The sequence below is a fragment of the Geotrypetes seraphini genome, chromosome 8 (genome assembly GCF_902459505.1).
Source record: "Geotrypetes seraphini chromosome 8, aGeoSer1.1, whole genome shotgun sequence".
Classification (NCBI taxonomy): Eukaryota; Metazoa; Chordata; class Amphibia; order Gymnophiona; family Dermophiidae; genus Geotrypetes; species Geotrypetes seraphini.
Window position 1 is genome coordinate 62,934,330 of NC_047091.1, and position 14,711 is coordinate 62,949,040.

At 48.3% G+C, this 14,711-nt stretch overlaps 1 protein-coding gene across 3 annotated transcripts in view; it reads left to right on the forward strand.

The window, feature by feature from the left end:
- Nucleotides 1–14,711, forward strand: part of CLIP3 (CAP-Gly domain containing linker protein 3) — a 63,984-nt gene that overhangs the window by 21,295 nt on the left and 27,978 nt on the right. For all 3 annotated transcript variants that reach the window (XM_033956388.1, XM_033956385.1, XM_033956386.1), the window contains exons 4-6: nucleotides 4,421–4,514; nucleotides 5,250–5,411; nucleotides 6,222–6,340. In XM_033956388.1, coding sequence (XP_033812279.1) covers nucleotides 4,421–4,514; nucleotides 5,250–5,411; nucleotides 6,222–6,340 — 375 coding nt within the window. The remainder of the gene's footprint in view (nucleotides 1–4,420; nucleotides 4,515–5,249; nucleotides 5,412–6,221; nucleotides 6,341–14,711) is intronic.

The window sequence follows — 14,711 nt, forward strand, 5'->3', positions numbered from 1 at the left end:
GCCACGCACACTAGACGCTAACGCCTCCATTGAGCTGGTGTTAGTTTTTCCACGTAGCGCGGGGGTTAGCGCGCGCTAATCTGCAGCGCGCACTAAAAATGCTACCACTAAAAACGCTAGTATAAGGAGCCCATAGAATAGCAAGACATTTAAGGGAAGTACAATAGGAAGGGAGGATCTTGTTTGAGTAGTAATGGAAGGATTTTTTTTTTTTAGGGGGGGGGGGGTTGTTTGTGTTTTTAAGGTTTTAATCAGGGCTAGCCCAGAAGAAATGTTTTCAGATTTCAAAAGCATCGGTGAATAGGAAGGTTTTTTATTTTAGATTTGAAGAGGTTTAATTGGGTTTCTTCTCTTATATATGTTGGAATAGAGTTCCAGAGTGTGGGAGCTGTTACTGAAAAGACAGAAGATTGGGTTGTATCGTAGTTTATGTGGCGAAGAGAGGGTATTGTAAGTAGATGTTGAGATTGAGATCTTAACAATCTGGATGGTGTATAGGGGATTAATAGTCGGTTTATAAAAGTCAGGGGAATTTGTTTTTGAGGCATGATTGAAAGAGCCAATTTTTTGAATTGAAACTAGCCAATTTTGGGGATGCCCCCTCACTTAATACTTCAATTCATTCGTTAATCATTTCAAAATTGGATTACTGCAATTCACTTTATAAAAGCATTGTACAAAAGGAAATTAGAAGATTACAAATAATACAAAATACCAATATACAATAAAAATGATCACAGGTAAAAGAAAAATTGATCATGTCATACACCGTTATTAAAGAATGCGCACTGGCTCCCTATCAACCATAGAATAACTTATAAATAGGACAAAAACCTACTTACTATTCCATCTTTACAAATTATATACACTAGACCTAACACACTTTTCTCTGTCACCACTTCCCAAACTTGGAACCTATTACCAGCTCCATTAAGAGAAGAAAAGACCCTCGAAAAGTTTAAATCAAAATTAAAAAGTTACTTGTACAGGGATGCCATTAATTAATTTGCCTTTTTAGCTCAGTTACCATTTCCATTTGAAGTAGGCAAGCTCTTATCTAATATAACTTCTATTGTATTATCCTTATTTGTTCTCTTTCCTATACCAAATTGTAGCTCCTCAACGATCTCCCTCTTATGGAATGTATGTCTGTCCACCCCAAAAATTGTTTGTCTCCCACATTTAAAATTTTTATTGCTCATCGCTTTGTTATCCCTGAAAAAAGCGATTTCATCAAATACAAAATAAACTTGAAACTTGAGTTGGTAGGAGCATGGTCTTCACTGTACCTGTCCAGGTAAGGCAGAATGGAAACTGTCAAGATGGTGTTGATGCCAAAAAATGTATTATGTTTTAAGTATGTTGCCATTACTTTTCCAGCAGCTTTTTATAAGCCTCTGGAAAGTATTATTTCAAAATTCCTCTTGCAAGGTCATCTTCCGAGGAATTCATTGTGGAAGTTAACAGCAGGTTAGGGAATTGGGAAGGGTAAATGTACCAAGTTTTGAACATTATAAATGGATGCAATGTTTAACCAAGAAAGTTTTTCTTGGGATTCAGCAAGCGTGGGAATATGATTTGCAAGACACTCTAACTGCTGCACAGTGGCAGTCCTTTTGGTTGTATGGTACGCGTTCCACTTTTTCAGCATCAGTTACACAGTCAATTTTTTTTTCCTTTTTCATTGTTTTCTGCAGACGCCTCTTAAAACAAACAAAAAAAATGTAGAAAAGATTCTAATAGTTCTTACTGGTCTTGTAAGGAGTCAGCAGAAACTTTGACTCATTTGATATATGAGTGCCCAAATTTATGTCTATTGGAAAGATGTGGGGCAAAGGATAATTGCTATTTTGGGAATAGACATTAGGTGTTGGCAGGTGCCCTGCCCAGGGCCGGATTTAGATGAAAAGAGGCCCTAGGCTATTCCACTTATGAGGCCCTTTCACCTCCCATTTTTAAGTTTGTAAATTACATGAGAGATAATAAAATACATCATTACTGTGATATATATCAATATGTTAAATGAAACATGTTGGTTATTGGTACTAACCTTTATAAAAAATGTGACACGGATAATAAATAAAAAAAAGTCGAGAACACTTATTTGGACATTTATTCTCAGCACCATATATAGTACTTGTAACAATAACTAATCAAACATAACACACAACATTGCCCCTTCCTATGTCCATAGTGCCCCCAGTGCGTCCTTCCTCACCTCACCCCCCTCCGATGCCTCCCATCCCTCTTCCATTGAACACCACCCCCATGCCATCCTGCCTGCCTGCCTTCCATTAAACCCTCCCCCACCTCCCTCCGATGCCAGCCTGCCTGCCTCCCATCCCCCTTCCACTGAAACCCCTCCCCCCCGATGCCAGTCTGGGCCGCCCTGTCCTGACGGATCCACGTTTTGCCTCTCTCCCCGCGGGGCTGAGCTTTGCCCAGCTGTTTCCGAACTGACGTCTTTCCCTCCCCGATCCTACTCCCAGGACGAGAAAAAGAAAGGGAGAAGCCGAGTCGGCGCCCCGTTGCGGCCGGAGCCGGTTCCGATCCCGAAGCATAGAATTTCTCCTTATTTTCGGTTCAGTGTTTTAGTGTTCACTGTTTTTAGAATAGTGTAATTTTAATTTTGCTAATAATTTGAATGTAGGCCCCTCTTGATCTTGAGGCCCTAGGCTGAAGCCTAGTTAGCCTATAGGAAAATCCAGCCCTGGCCCTGCTGATACCTAAGTTAATTGAACAACACCATCAGAAATGACAAAATACTGCAGTGTTTAAGTGCTTACCAATGCCTAAATAAAAGGCGGCTGGCATTGCGGCTAGGTATCTGCTTTAGGCTGTGGAATACCAAAGTAGGCATGGCCAACGCTGGACGTGGTGTTAGGCAGGCTAAAGCAGCTACCTAGCCGCGATTCATGACAAGATAGACGGATGAAATGTACATAAGAATAGCCTTACTGGGTCAGACCAATGATCTATCAAGCCCAGTAGCCCGATCTCATGGTGGCCAATCCAAGTTCCTAGTACCTGGCCAAAACCCAAGGAGTAGCAACATTCCATGCTACCGAGCCAAGGCAAGCAGTGGCTTCCCCCATGTCTTTCTCAGTAATAGACTATGGACTTTTCCTCCAGGAAATTGTCCAAAACTTTCTTAAAACCAGCTACGCTATCCCTGGCCTACATTTCAGCTGTGGGATCCTAAAGTCAGGCTACATTAGCCATAAGATGATCATGGCAGAGGAAGTTATCCCTGATCAGCTGAGCCAGCAGTGCTCCACCAAAGCTGCGGCTTCAGGAAGTCCTGCTGGCTCAGCTGATTGGGGAGGGGGGTAATACACCTGCCGTGATCAGCTGAGCTGCCTCCACAGCCATCGCACCCCCTCTCGCAGCAGGAGGAATTCTCACTTTCTCCTGTCGGAACCCCCAAAACATCTCCCAGCAGGAGGAATACCCACTCCCCCCCCACACACACAGTGACACCTTCCACCTTCCACCTTCCACCTTCCACCCTCCTGTAGACCCTCCACCCACCCCCAGTACCTTTTAAAATGAAGGTCCGGCCAGAGGGATGCCTACACCCTCCAGCCAGCAGTCCCACCTTTTCACAATGGCAGGCATTCCTCTTCTCGGGGAGGGGCTTAAGACCCTGATTGGCCCAGGCACCTAAGGCCCCTCAGGAGTGGCCTTAGGCACCTGGGCCATCCGGAGTCTTAGGCCTCCTTCCCAGTGCATTCTGGGATGCAATGGAAGTGGCCTAAGACTCCAATTAGTCAGACACCTAAGGTCACTGGGGCAGAACAGGGTGGGGCCATGTGTCCTTTTTTAACTTTAAAAATCTGGTAACCCTAGTTCTACCTCTCTCCTGCATGAGTGAAATAATCAGGAATTTGAACTACATGGACAAGTGGGAGGTGAGAGAGAGAATAAGGGCAGAATAACTGAGGGCAGGTTGGAGGCAAGAGAGAGAGAACAAGGTAGATTGACCGTAGGCCTCTATTGAGGTGTAGGTATCAATTATGAACACTTTTTCAATCCGATTTAATTCAGTTAAGTGACCTATGTATGGTGTTTGATACATATCTAATATCTATATTTTGTTGACCTTTTCTTCTAATTTTATCAGACAGTTATGAACTCAGGCCTTGCCTTGTCACCTCCTCAAGCCTCCCCAAACTGCAGAGCCACCAACTACTGATGGGTGTCACTTTTGGTATTTGATGTGGTACCTGAGTGAATTGATTTTTTGTCTTTAGTATTTGGTCCATCTCCCCCAAAATTTCTGCATTGAATAATATATACAACAAGAATATGAGACGGATCCCCTCATGCTGACTATTTTTCCCATGTGGGTAACTGTGAGGTCCTGATGTAACAAACCTATCCTCTGACTAGGCTCAGCCCCGGTTCTTGTGCGTTTCAGATCTTGAAGAGAGGCTGCCATGTTAATGATCGGGACGGACTAACTGACATGACCCTCCTCCACTATGCCTGCAAAGCTGGGGCCCACGGCGTGGGTAAGAAAACACAAATTTAAAACTGTCTCTGTGCTCCCTAGCTACATGACTATGCCAAGCACTACTGAGAGCCCTCCTTACCATTATCCAATCAAGGGCCGTAGCGAGCTGTGTGCAGGCAGCGCAGCTGCAAAGGATGCAAAGGGGTCAGGGACTTCTAAACGGTCTCCTGTCCATTGCCTTCCCTGCTTGGCTCCACGCAGCGGGGCAGAATAGGAGCTCTAGGGAGTGTGTCGTACAGGGCAGGTTTCCGACTTGGGACGGTCCTGATCCAATCACTAGAGCCTGAAAAGCACTTCAGGCCTGGGATAGGGAGGGGGACAGAGGCAGCCCTGATGGTATTTGTCATGGCCCTTAGGAAAAAACTGCTTGCTATTTCCCCTTCTGCATCGCTCAGAACTATCGAGATCCGGCTGTGCCCTTGAGTCAAACCGACTCCCCCCTTGTGATTTTCTTGGCATGATACAGGAATGGCTTGCTATTGTCTTTCGTGTAGTGTGTGAGACATCTCTATGCTGTCCAGTACAGGGGGGCATGACACGGACAGTCAATACTGACAAAACCTGCCAAGCATCAGACCCAAGGCCACAAGGAGTTGAGTGGGCTTTGAACCTGCAGTTCCCAGCCCACTGCTTTAACCATTAGCTACTCCTATGCTCCCTCAGCACCACACGCTAACATAACTGCCCATAAGCTGAGCCACTGAACAGGAATTTCATATTTCCCTGTTTACAGGAGATCCATCAGCTGCTGTGCAACTTTCCAATCAGCTCCTGAGCCTGGGGGCTGATCCTACTCTTCAAAGCCGCTGGACAAACATGAATGCACTCCACTACGCAGCCTACTTTGATGTGCCAGAGCTAATCCGCATTTTACTAAAGACATCAAAACACAAAGGTATGTGCAGCCCTAGTCCCAATAAGGGAAGTCCAGAGCCAATCCCTCTTCCCCTCTCTTTGGAATTAACAGGTCTCCAGAATAGGCGCAGCTGGAACAGGGTGACCATGGCAATCCAGAGCCTGCTGCATCTTGGATTCAGAAGCAGTTCCCTGTCTTTGCCACTAGGTTGCAGCGGCAAGCAAAGCGTCTATCTTCTGCTGCTAAACACAGTTTCCTCTAAGCTTAGGGTTGCCATATGTTCAGGAAAATCCGGACATATCCTCTTTTTAGGCGACTGTCTGGGAGCCCGGAGGGATTTCCAAACTCCTGAGCTCAAGAGTCCATGTCTGGAAGCCTTTGCACATGCGCGGCCGTCACTGTGATGATGTCATACCCACGCGCACACGCGTGCGACGTCATTGTGTCGATGTCTGCACATGTGCGAAGGCTTCCAAATGTGGCCTCAGGTTCGGGGAGGATTGTGTTGGGGCGGGGCTGGGGGGAGGAGCCGAAGGCAGATTGGGGCAGGGACAGGCGTCCCTCTTTTTTTAAAGAGAAAATCTGGCAACCCTACTCTAAGCTGAGCAGGAGTCCTCCACGTACAATCCTGCCACTGAGTGGTGCTGTTTCAAAAGTGAGGGCAGGCAAGCTCTGTAGGACTCTAGGGAACCTGCCTGCCCATGGTGTTTGAAAATACACTATCCCCTACTGGCAGCAATGCAGTTGGAGGATACCTGCTCAGTTTAGAGAAAACAGTGCTGCTGAAGGTTAGTATGTGTACAAATTTCCTTCTTTTTCAATATATTTTTTTCATTTCTTTATGCACAGTGCTCAATTCAACATGCAGTGACTGCAACAATGGAACTGCATTGCACATCGCTGCCTCTAATCTGTGCCTGGGAGCTGTGAAGTGTCTGCTGGAACATGGAGCCAACCCCACCGTCAGGGTAAGGACCACAGAGAGAAGAGGTAGGCCTTTTGGGGCATGGAACTAGGACCTCCTGTTAGGAAAAGGATCATGGACAAAAGGGGCCAGGGCTGCTAGAACATGGAACCAGCTCTATCATCAGACCAAGAGCCATAGAAAGCTGGCATAGGAGCAGCTGGAGCTATCAAGCTAAAACCATGGAGAGAGGGGGAAAGGGTTGCCAGATCGATGACTGCATTGGAAGAAAGGCTATGGGGAGAAAGGAAATGGGCTGCTAAAGCTGTGTTACTATCAGGGTCATCTGCACAAATCCAACACATCACCAAAATCTGTCATTTCTGCCTCTATAATATTACCGGAATCCGACCCTTCCTCTCTCAGCACCCTACCAAAAGCCCTTATCAAGTTCAAGTTTTATTTGAGTTTGAAGAATCGCTTATTTAGTTTTACTAAGCAAGGTACAAAATCGATAAAAATATGAACATATATTTAGACATACAATTTAAAATAATGGGTTAGACAAATAGACTACTGCAATGTGTTTCTCACAGGTCTTCCACATAACCATCTCTCTTCCCTTCAAGTTTCAAGTTTATCATATTTGATATACCACCTAAGTACCTAGGCGGTTTACATAAAATGAAAACATTTGTACAAATGCTTCAAAGGTAATAACATAATATAAAAGTAAAAAAAAAATAAAAAGGGAGACAAATAAAAAGTACATACTAAAGGGTAAGGATGGATACATAAGGAAGAACGGTAAGAGGATATATTATTTAAATTTTGGGAGGGGGAAGGACAAATCAAAAAGGTAGAAAAGGAACTGGAAGGAGCAGAGACCTGCTGACAGAGTTAATCATGGGCTGAAAACATACTTTAAATAACGAAAGCGTCTTGGAACAGAAAAGTTTTTAGGCCTGATTTGAATTTAGACAGACAGTGTTCTTGTCTCAGATTGACAAGCAGGGAGTTCCACAGTGAGGGAGCAGTAATCTGTTCAAAATTCTGCCGCGCAACTTATATTCCACCAGAGTTGCTAAGCTCACATCACCCCTCTCCTTGAGTCACTTCATTGGCTCCCTATCCATTTCCGCATACAGTTCAAACTCCTCTTATTGACTTATAAGTGCATTCACTCTGCAGCTCCTCAATCTGTCTCCTCTCTTATCTCTCCCTAGTTTCAAGTTTCATACATTGGCTAAAATACAAGCATCTCCAGGGATAACAATAACATTCAGAGACATTTAAAACCATGACGACAGTTAGGTCTCGAAGGCATCAAGAAAAAGAAATATCTTTAACTTCGTCTTGAAATTGTTAAGAGTTGATTCTTCACGTAAGTCGGGATATTATTCCAAAGAGAGAGGGCGCTAACAGAAAAGATGGTAGACCTCATTGTATTTATGTACTTCAGTGACGGAATAGAGAGAAGATTTTGAGCGGTCAATCTTAGAGTCCTAGATGGGTTATATGGGATAAGAAGATTATTAATGAATTTTGGCTGGTTGTTTTGTCTAGTTTTGAATGTTAACAGGAGAATTTTATAGGTGATTCTGTGTTCTACTGGCAACCAGTGAGCTTTATGTAAAAGGGGAGTGACATGGTCATATTTTTTTGCGTTAAATATAATTTTTATCCCAGGACAAGCAGGGAGCATATTCTTAACGTATGGGTGACGTCACCGACGGAGCCCCGGTACGGACACTTTTAACTAGAAAGTTCTAGTTGGCCGCACCGCGCATGCGCGGGTGCCTTCCCGCTCGACGGAGGAGAGTGTGGTCCCCAGTTTCTTCGTTTCCGTGGAGCGAAGGAGACGCATGTGCTTTCAACGGCTGTTGAAATCTCTGTTTTTGCCTTCCCGCTCGCGCTATTTTCTTCCTTTTTTTTTTTGTTCTTTTTCCTTCGGATTTGTTTTTCGTTCTATCTTGCAAAAAAAAAAACAAAAAAAACTTTGTTTTTTCTTTATTTTTCGGGCCAGCCCCGGCGGGGCCTGTTGCCACCATACAGGCCTCCGGTTTTGATTTTGCGGAGGCTGTGTTCCCCTTCATGCCCCCTCAGCCGGGCTTTAAGAAGTGCCAGCGGTGTGCACGCCCGATATCTCTCACTGACCCGCACAATTGGTGCCTACAGTGCCTGGGTCCAGAGCATCGGGCTGACACCTGCACCCGCTGTGCTACTCTTAAAAAACGTACTTTGAAAAATAGACAGATCCAACAGAATATCCTTTTCGGTACCGGATCTGCCATGGAATTGGCCGCGCCGTCAACGGCGCCACAAAAGTCGGCACCGACTACTTCGACGACGCCTGATCCTTCCTCGGGGTCGCTGGCACCAGGTAAGCCGGCTAAGAAGCCTTCCACTTCCCTTGAGCGCCCTCCTGCCACACCGGCGACGCCGGTCCTCCCGGCATCACGCCGACCCCGCAAACGCTCCGCCCCGATTTCGGTGAGTGCCTCGTCATCGGCATCCTCATCGCCGGGGCATGGAGCGGCACCTATGGTACCGACAAAGAAAAAAGCGGTACCGGAGCCCCCTCTGGACGACCGCATTGCGGCCATACTCCAAAGCCAATTGCAAGAGCAACTGCAACAGCAACTCCAGCACTTGTTGCCCGCAATTTTGGCCCTATTCCTTCCAGTACCAGACCGGCCCGAGCCTCGCACCATACCGCCGGTGTCGACACCATCGGTACCGTTGAACACCTCCATGCCGGTACTCGCGGCGGAACCACTTAATCCTCCAGTACAAACACGCTCTGATGCCGACCCTCCCCGACATCGAGACCGACGCCAGTCCCCCCGAGACCAGGACCGGCATCGATCTTCCTCCCCCGGTACCGTCTCGATGCGCTCTGGCAAATCTCTCTCTAAGACTCGCCACACTGAGCCGTCCGCACCACCGTCCCGTCCTGCGCACACCGATGTCAGGGACCCGGACTTATGGGAAGAATCCCCACCCGGTACCGATGATGAGGCTTCCTCAACGGACGAGGAACCATCGATGGTCGATACCAGTTCCAAACCTGAACAGTTCTCATTCACAAAATTTCTCAGGGAAATGTCGGCGGCTCTGTCGATCCCTTTGGAATCCGACTCTAAGAAGTCCCAGGCTTTCCTGGAAGCCCTGGACTTCGAACAACCTCCCAAAGAATTTTTAAAGTTACCCATCCATGACATCTTACGGGAAACTTTTTACAAAAACTGGGAAAATCCTCTCACGGTACCGGGTGCCCCTCGAAAACTGGATAGTTTATACAGGGTCATTCCTATCCCGGGGTTCGACAAACCTCAACTACCCCATGAATCCCTTCTAGTGGAGTCCACCTTGAAGAAAACCCAGGGCTCCAGTGTTTATGCCTCCACCCCTCCTGGCAGAGAGGGCAGAACAATGGATAAATTTGGCAAGCGCCTTTATCAGAATTCCATGCTTGCCAACAGGGCTAATAATTACACCTTCCACTTCTCCTTCTATATGAAGCATTTGGTGCAACAACTCTCCTCCTTATACATCCCTGAGCGTAAGATCCCGGTTTTCCAACAACAAATCTCCAGTTTGCTCCAACTCCGGAAATTTATGGTGCGATCCATTTATGACTCTTTTGAGCTGACCTCTCGAGCATCTGCCATGGCTGTTGCCATGAGGCGCTTGGCCTGGCTGAGAGTTTCTGACCTCGACATTAATCACCAAGACCGCCTGGCTAACGCACCTTGTCTTGGTGATGAACTATTCGGGGAGTCCCTGGACTCAACTACCCAGAAACTATCAGCACACGAGACCAGGTGGGATACCCTAATCAAACCTAAAAAGAAGACTCCACCTGCTCGCCCCTACAAACAGCAGTCTTCCTACCAATGCAGGTTCTCGGCCAGACCTCTCAACCCGCCTCAGCAACAACAGCCTCGCCGGCCTCGTCAGCAGCACCAAACTCAGGCACGTTTACAGTCTCACCAACCTGCCAAGCCTCTCCCACAGTCGAAACCATCTCAGCCCTTTTGACTCTTTTCTCCAGGGCATAGCCAGTCTCCCGCCATCATTGCCTCTTCCTCAGCCGATAGGAGGCCGCCTTCAACTCTTCCTCAACCGTTGGGAGGTCATTACATCAGACCTGTGGGTCCTCAACATCATTCGCCACGGCTACTCTCTCAACTTCCAGACTCTTCCACCAGACAATCCTCCCATAGAGTCTGTTTCTCACTCCTCTCAATCCCCCCTCCTCCTGAGGGAGGTCCAATCCCTTCTTCTTCTCAATGCCATCGAAGAGGTACCCCCAGACCAAAGGGGTCAGGGATTCTACTCCCGCTACTTCCTGGTTCCCAAGAAGACAGGAGACCTCCGTCCCATCCTCGATCTTCAGAACCTCAACAAGTGTCTGGTCAAGGAAAAATTCAGGATGCTCTCCCTTGCCACGCTTTACCCTCTTCTCTCTCATCACGACTGGCTATGTTCCCTAGACCTCAAAGAGGCCTACACTCACATTCCAATCCATCTGACTTCACGTCGCTACCTCCGATTTCAGGTACAGCACCACCACTATCAGTACAAAGTGCTACCCTTTGGCCTCGCATCATCGCCCAGGGTGTTCACCAAGTGCCTTATTGTGGTGGCGGCCTTCCTCAGGTCTCACAACCTCCAGGTGTTCCCATACTTGGACGATTGGTTGGTGAAAGCTCCTACGTCTCCGCTTGTGCTACAAGCCACTCAACACACCATCTCTTTCCTCCATCTCCTGGGGTTCGAGATCAACTACCCCAAGTCACATCTCCTCCCCACACAGTGACTTCAGTTCATTGGTGCCGTCCTCGATACCACTCTGATGAGGGCGTTTCTCCCCTCAGACCGCCAACGAACCCTGCTCCATCTCTGCCGTCAGGTGCTCCTTTGTCGCTCTATTCCGGCTCGGCAAATGATGGTCCTCTTGGGCCACATGGCCTCGACAGTCCATGTGCTTCCTCTGGCACGACTCCACCTCAGGACACCTCAATGGACTCTAGCCAACCAATGGTCACAGCCCATGGATCCTCTTTCTCATCCCATCTCTGTGACATCGTCTCTTCAGCAATCTCTTCAATGGTGGTTGAACTCCTCAAATCTTTCCAGGGGTCTACTCTTTCATCTACCCCCTCACTCCATGATCATAACCACAGATGCCTCCCCCTATGCATGGGGAGCTCACATGGGAGATCTTCGCACCCAGGGACTCTGGACCCCTCAGGAGCGTCAACATCACATCAATTTCCTGGAACTCAGGGCCATGTTCTATGCTCTCAAGGCCTTCCAGCACCTTCTCTATCCTCAGGTTCTTCTCCTGTGCACAGACAACCAAGTCGCCATGTACTACATAAACAAGCAAGGCGGCACCGGATCTCCCCTCCTTTGTCAGGAGGCCATCCGCATCTGGACCTGGGCCACGGCCCGCAGTCTCTTCCTCAAGGCCGTCTATATCCAGGGCGAACAGAACTCCCTGGCCGACAACCTCAGCCGCATCCTTCAACCTCATGAGTGGACCTTGGATCCTCCCACACTCCACTCCATCTTTGCTCTCTGAGGCACTCCTCAGGTGGACTTCTTTGCAGCTCCTCACAACCATCAGCTGCCCCAGTTCTGCTCCAGACTCTACTCTCCTCATCGTCTGACCCCGGATGCATTCCTGCTCGACTGGACGGATCGGTTCCTCTATGCCAGGGGTGCCCACACTTTTTGGGCTTGCGAGCTACTTTTAAAATGACCAAGTCAAAATGATCTACCAACAATAAAATTTTAAAAAAAACACAACGCACACTGTACGCATAGAAAATGTTAATTATCATTCCTATTCCAGGGTTTTTCAAAGAGGTCAAAGCAGATGACTCTATGCACTATCACCTCAGTAACAACCATACAAAAATAGACAAATATACCCCCCTCCCTTTTTACTAAACCATGATAGCAGTTTTTAGAGCGCAGGGAGCTGCGCTGAATGCCCAGCGCTGCTCTCGACGCTCATAGGCTCCCTGCGCTAAAAAACTCTATTGCGGTTTAGTAAAAGGGGACCTTAGTGTAAAATATAGACAGCAGATATAAATTGAGACACATTTCGATCACTAAATTTAAAATAAAATCATTTTTCCTACCTTGTCTGGTGATTTCATGAGTCTCTGGTTGCACTTTCTTCTTCTGACTGTGCATCCAGTCTTTCTTCCCTTCTTTCAGCCTGTATGCTTCCTCTCCTCCACACCTCATTCCCTCCCCCAACTTTTCCTTCCTCTCCCCTGCCCTTTCTTTCTCTCTGCCTCCCTTTCCTTTTTTTCTGTTTCTCTTCTTTCCTTCTGTCTCCCTGCCTGCCCTTTTTCTTTCTTTCTTTTTCCCTGCCCTCCCCCAAGACACTGCCACTGCCATCGGGGACCCAAACTGCCATCGGGGACCAGGACCCAAACCGCCACCAATAACAGGCCCGAAAGCCGACGCCAATAACACGCCCAAAAGCCGACGCCGCCCCAACCTCTCCCTGCTTCGGCCGACCAGCATCGCGAGGAACTGTTGGGGGAAATGCTGCCGGGTCCTGCCTTCGCGGAAACAGAAAGTAGGCAGGACCCGGCAGCAAGAAGAGGAAATGCTTCACTAACATGTCTCCCGCCTTAGCCCGTAGCGAACGCTTGCTTCAGGGCTCTCAACATGTGCGTGCAGGCTTCCCTTCTCCCCCCCTCCCCGGGCATAACTTCCGGTTTCGGAGGGAAGAGAAGAGAAGCCTGCACGCACACGTTAGAGCCCGGAGCATAAGTTTGCTAGGGGCTGAAATCTCCAAGCCGGTTTTTTTGGGGGTTTTTTTAATGTTCAGCAGCGGCAGATGACAGCTGGGCGGACCGCCCAGCTAAAAGGCCCTAGGGAGAACACTGGAGAGGAAGGCTGATCGGCCCGTAGATCAGGACGGCAACACGAGTGCGATCGACTCGAGTTGCCTTCCTGAGCTACTGGTCGATCGCGATCGACGCGTTGGGCACCCCTGCTCTATGCCTTTCCTCCACTGCCTCTAATGTTGCGGACGCTATTCAAACTCCGCAGGGACAGAGCCACCATGATTCTCATCGCTCCTCGGTGGCCTCGCCAACACTGGTTCTCCCTCCTGCTCCAGCTCAGCTCCAGGGAGCCCATTCCTCTTCCTGTATTTCCTACTCTACTTACACAGCAGCATCAGTCTCTACTACATCCCAATCTGTCCTCGCTCCACCTGTCAGCTTGGTTTCTCTCGGGCTGACCTCTCCAGAGAATCTGTCTCAGCCTGTCCGTCGTATTTTGGATGCCTCCAGGAAACCGGCCACCCTCCAATGTTACCATCAGAAGTGGACCCGGTTCTCCTCTTGGTGTCTACTTCATCATCACAATCCCACCTCATTGGCGGTGGAAACTGTACTGGACTATTTGCTTTCTCTCTCCGACGCTGGCCTCAAGTCTACCTCAATCAGAGTCCACCTCAGTGCCATCACTGCGTTTCATGAGCCTGTCCTCGGAAAACCTCTCACGGCTCATCCCCTGGTTTCCCGGTTCATGAGAGGCCTCTTCAATGTCAAACCACCGCTGAAGCCTCCTCCAGTCGTCTGGGACCTGAATGTGGTCCTCTCAGCCCTCATGAAACCTCCATTTGAGCCTCTTGCCACAACTTCACTCAAATTTCTGACATGGAAGGTGCTTTTCCTCATTGCCATCACCTTTGCCAGGAGGGTTAGTGAGCTGCATGCACTGGTTGCTGTCCCACCTTTCACGGTTTTTCACCATGACAAGGTGGTTCTGCGTACCCATCCTAAATTTCTTCCCAAGGTGGTCTCGGACTTCCACCTCAACCAGTCCATTGTATTGCCTGTCTTTTTCCCTAAACCCCACTCTCATCCTGGGGAACAGACGTTACACACGCTGGACTGTAAACGTGCCCTGGCATACTACCTTGACCGTACCAGAGCTCACCGCACGTCACCTCAGCTCTTTCTGTCCTTCGACCCTAACCGTTTAGGTCGTCCTGTCTCTAAACGAACGCTTTCCAACTGGCTTGCTGCCTGCATTGCGTTCTGTTATGCTCGGGCCGGTCTCTCACTGGAAGGTGCTGTCACGGCCCACAGGGTCAGAGCTATGGCTGCTTCTGTGGCTTTCCTCCGCTCCATGCCCATCGAGGAGATCTGCAAAGCTGCCACTTGGTCCTCAGTTCACACATTCACTACTCACTACTGTCTGGATACCTTCTCCAGACGGGATGGGCACTTCGGCCAATCTGTGTTACAAAATCTATTTTCCTAATGGCCAACCATCCCTCCTCCCTCTCTGTTAGCTTGGAGGTCACCCATACGTTAAGAATATGCTGCCTGCTTGTCCTGGGATAAAGCACAGTTACTTACCGTAACAGATGTTATCCAGGGACAGCA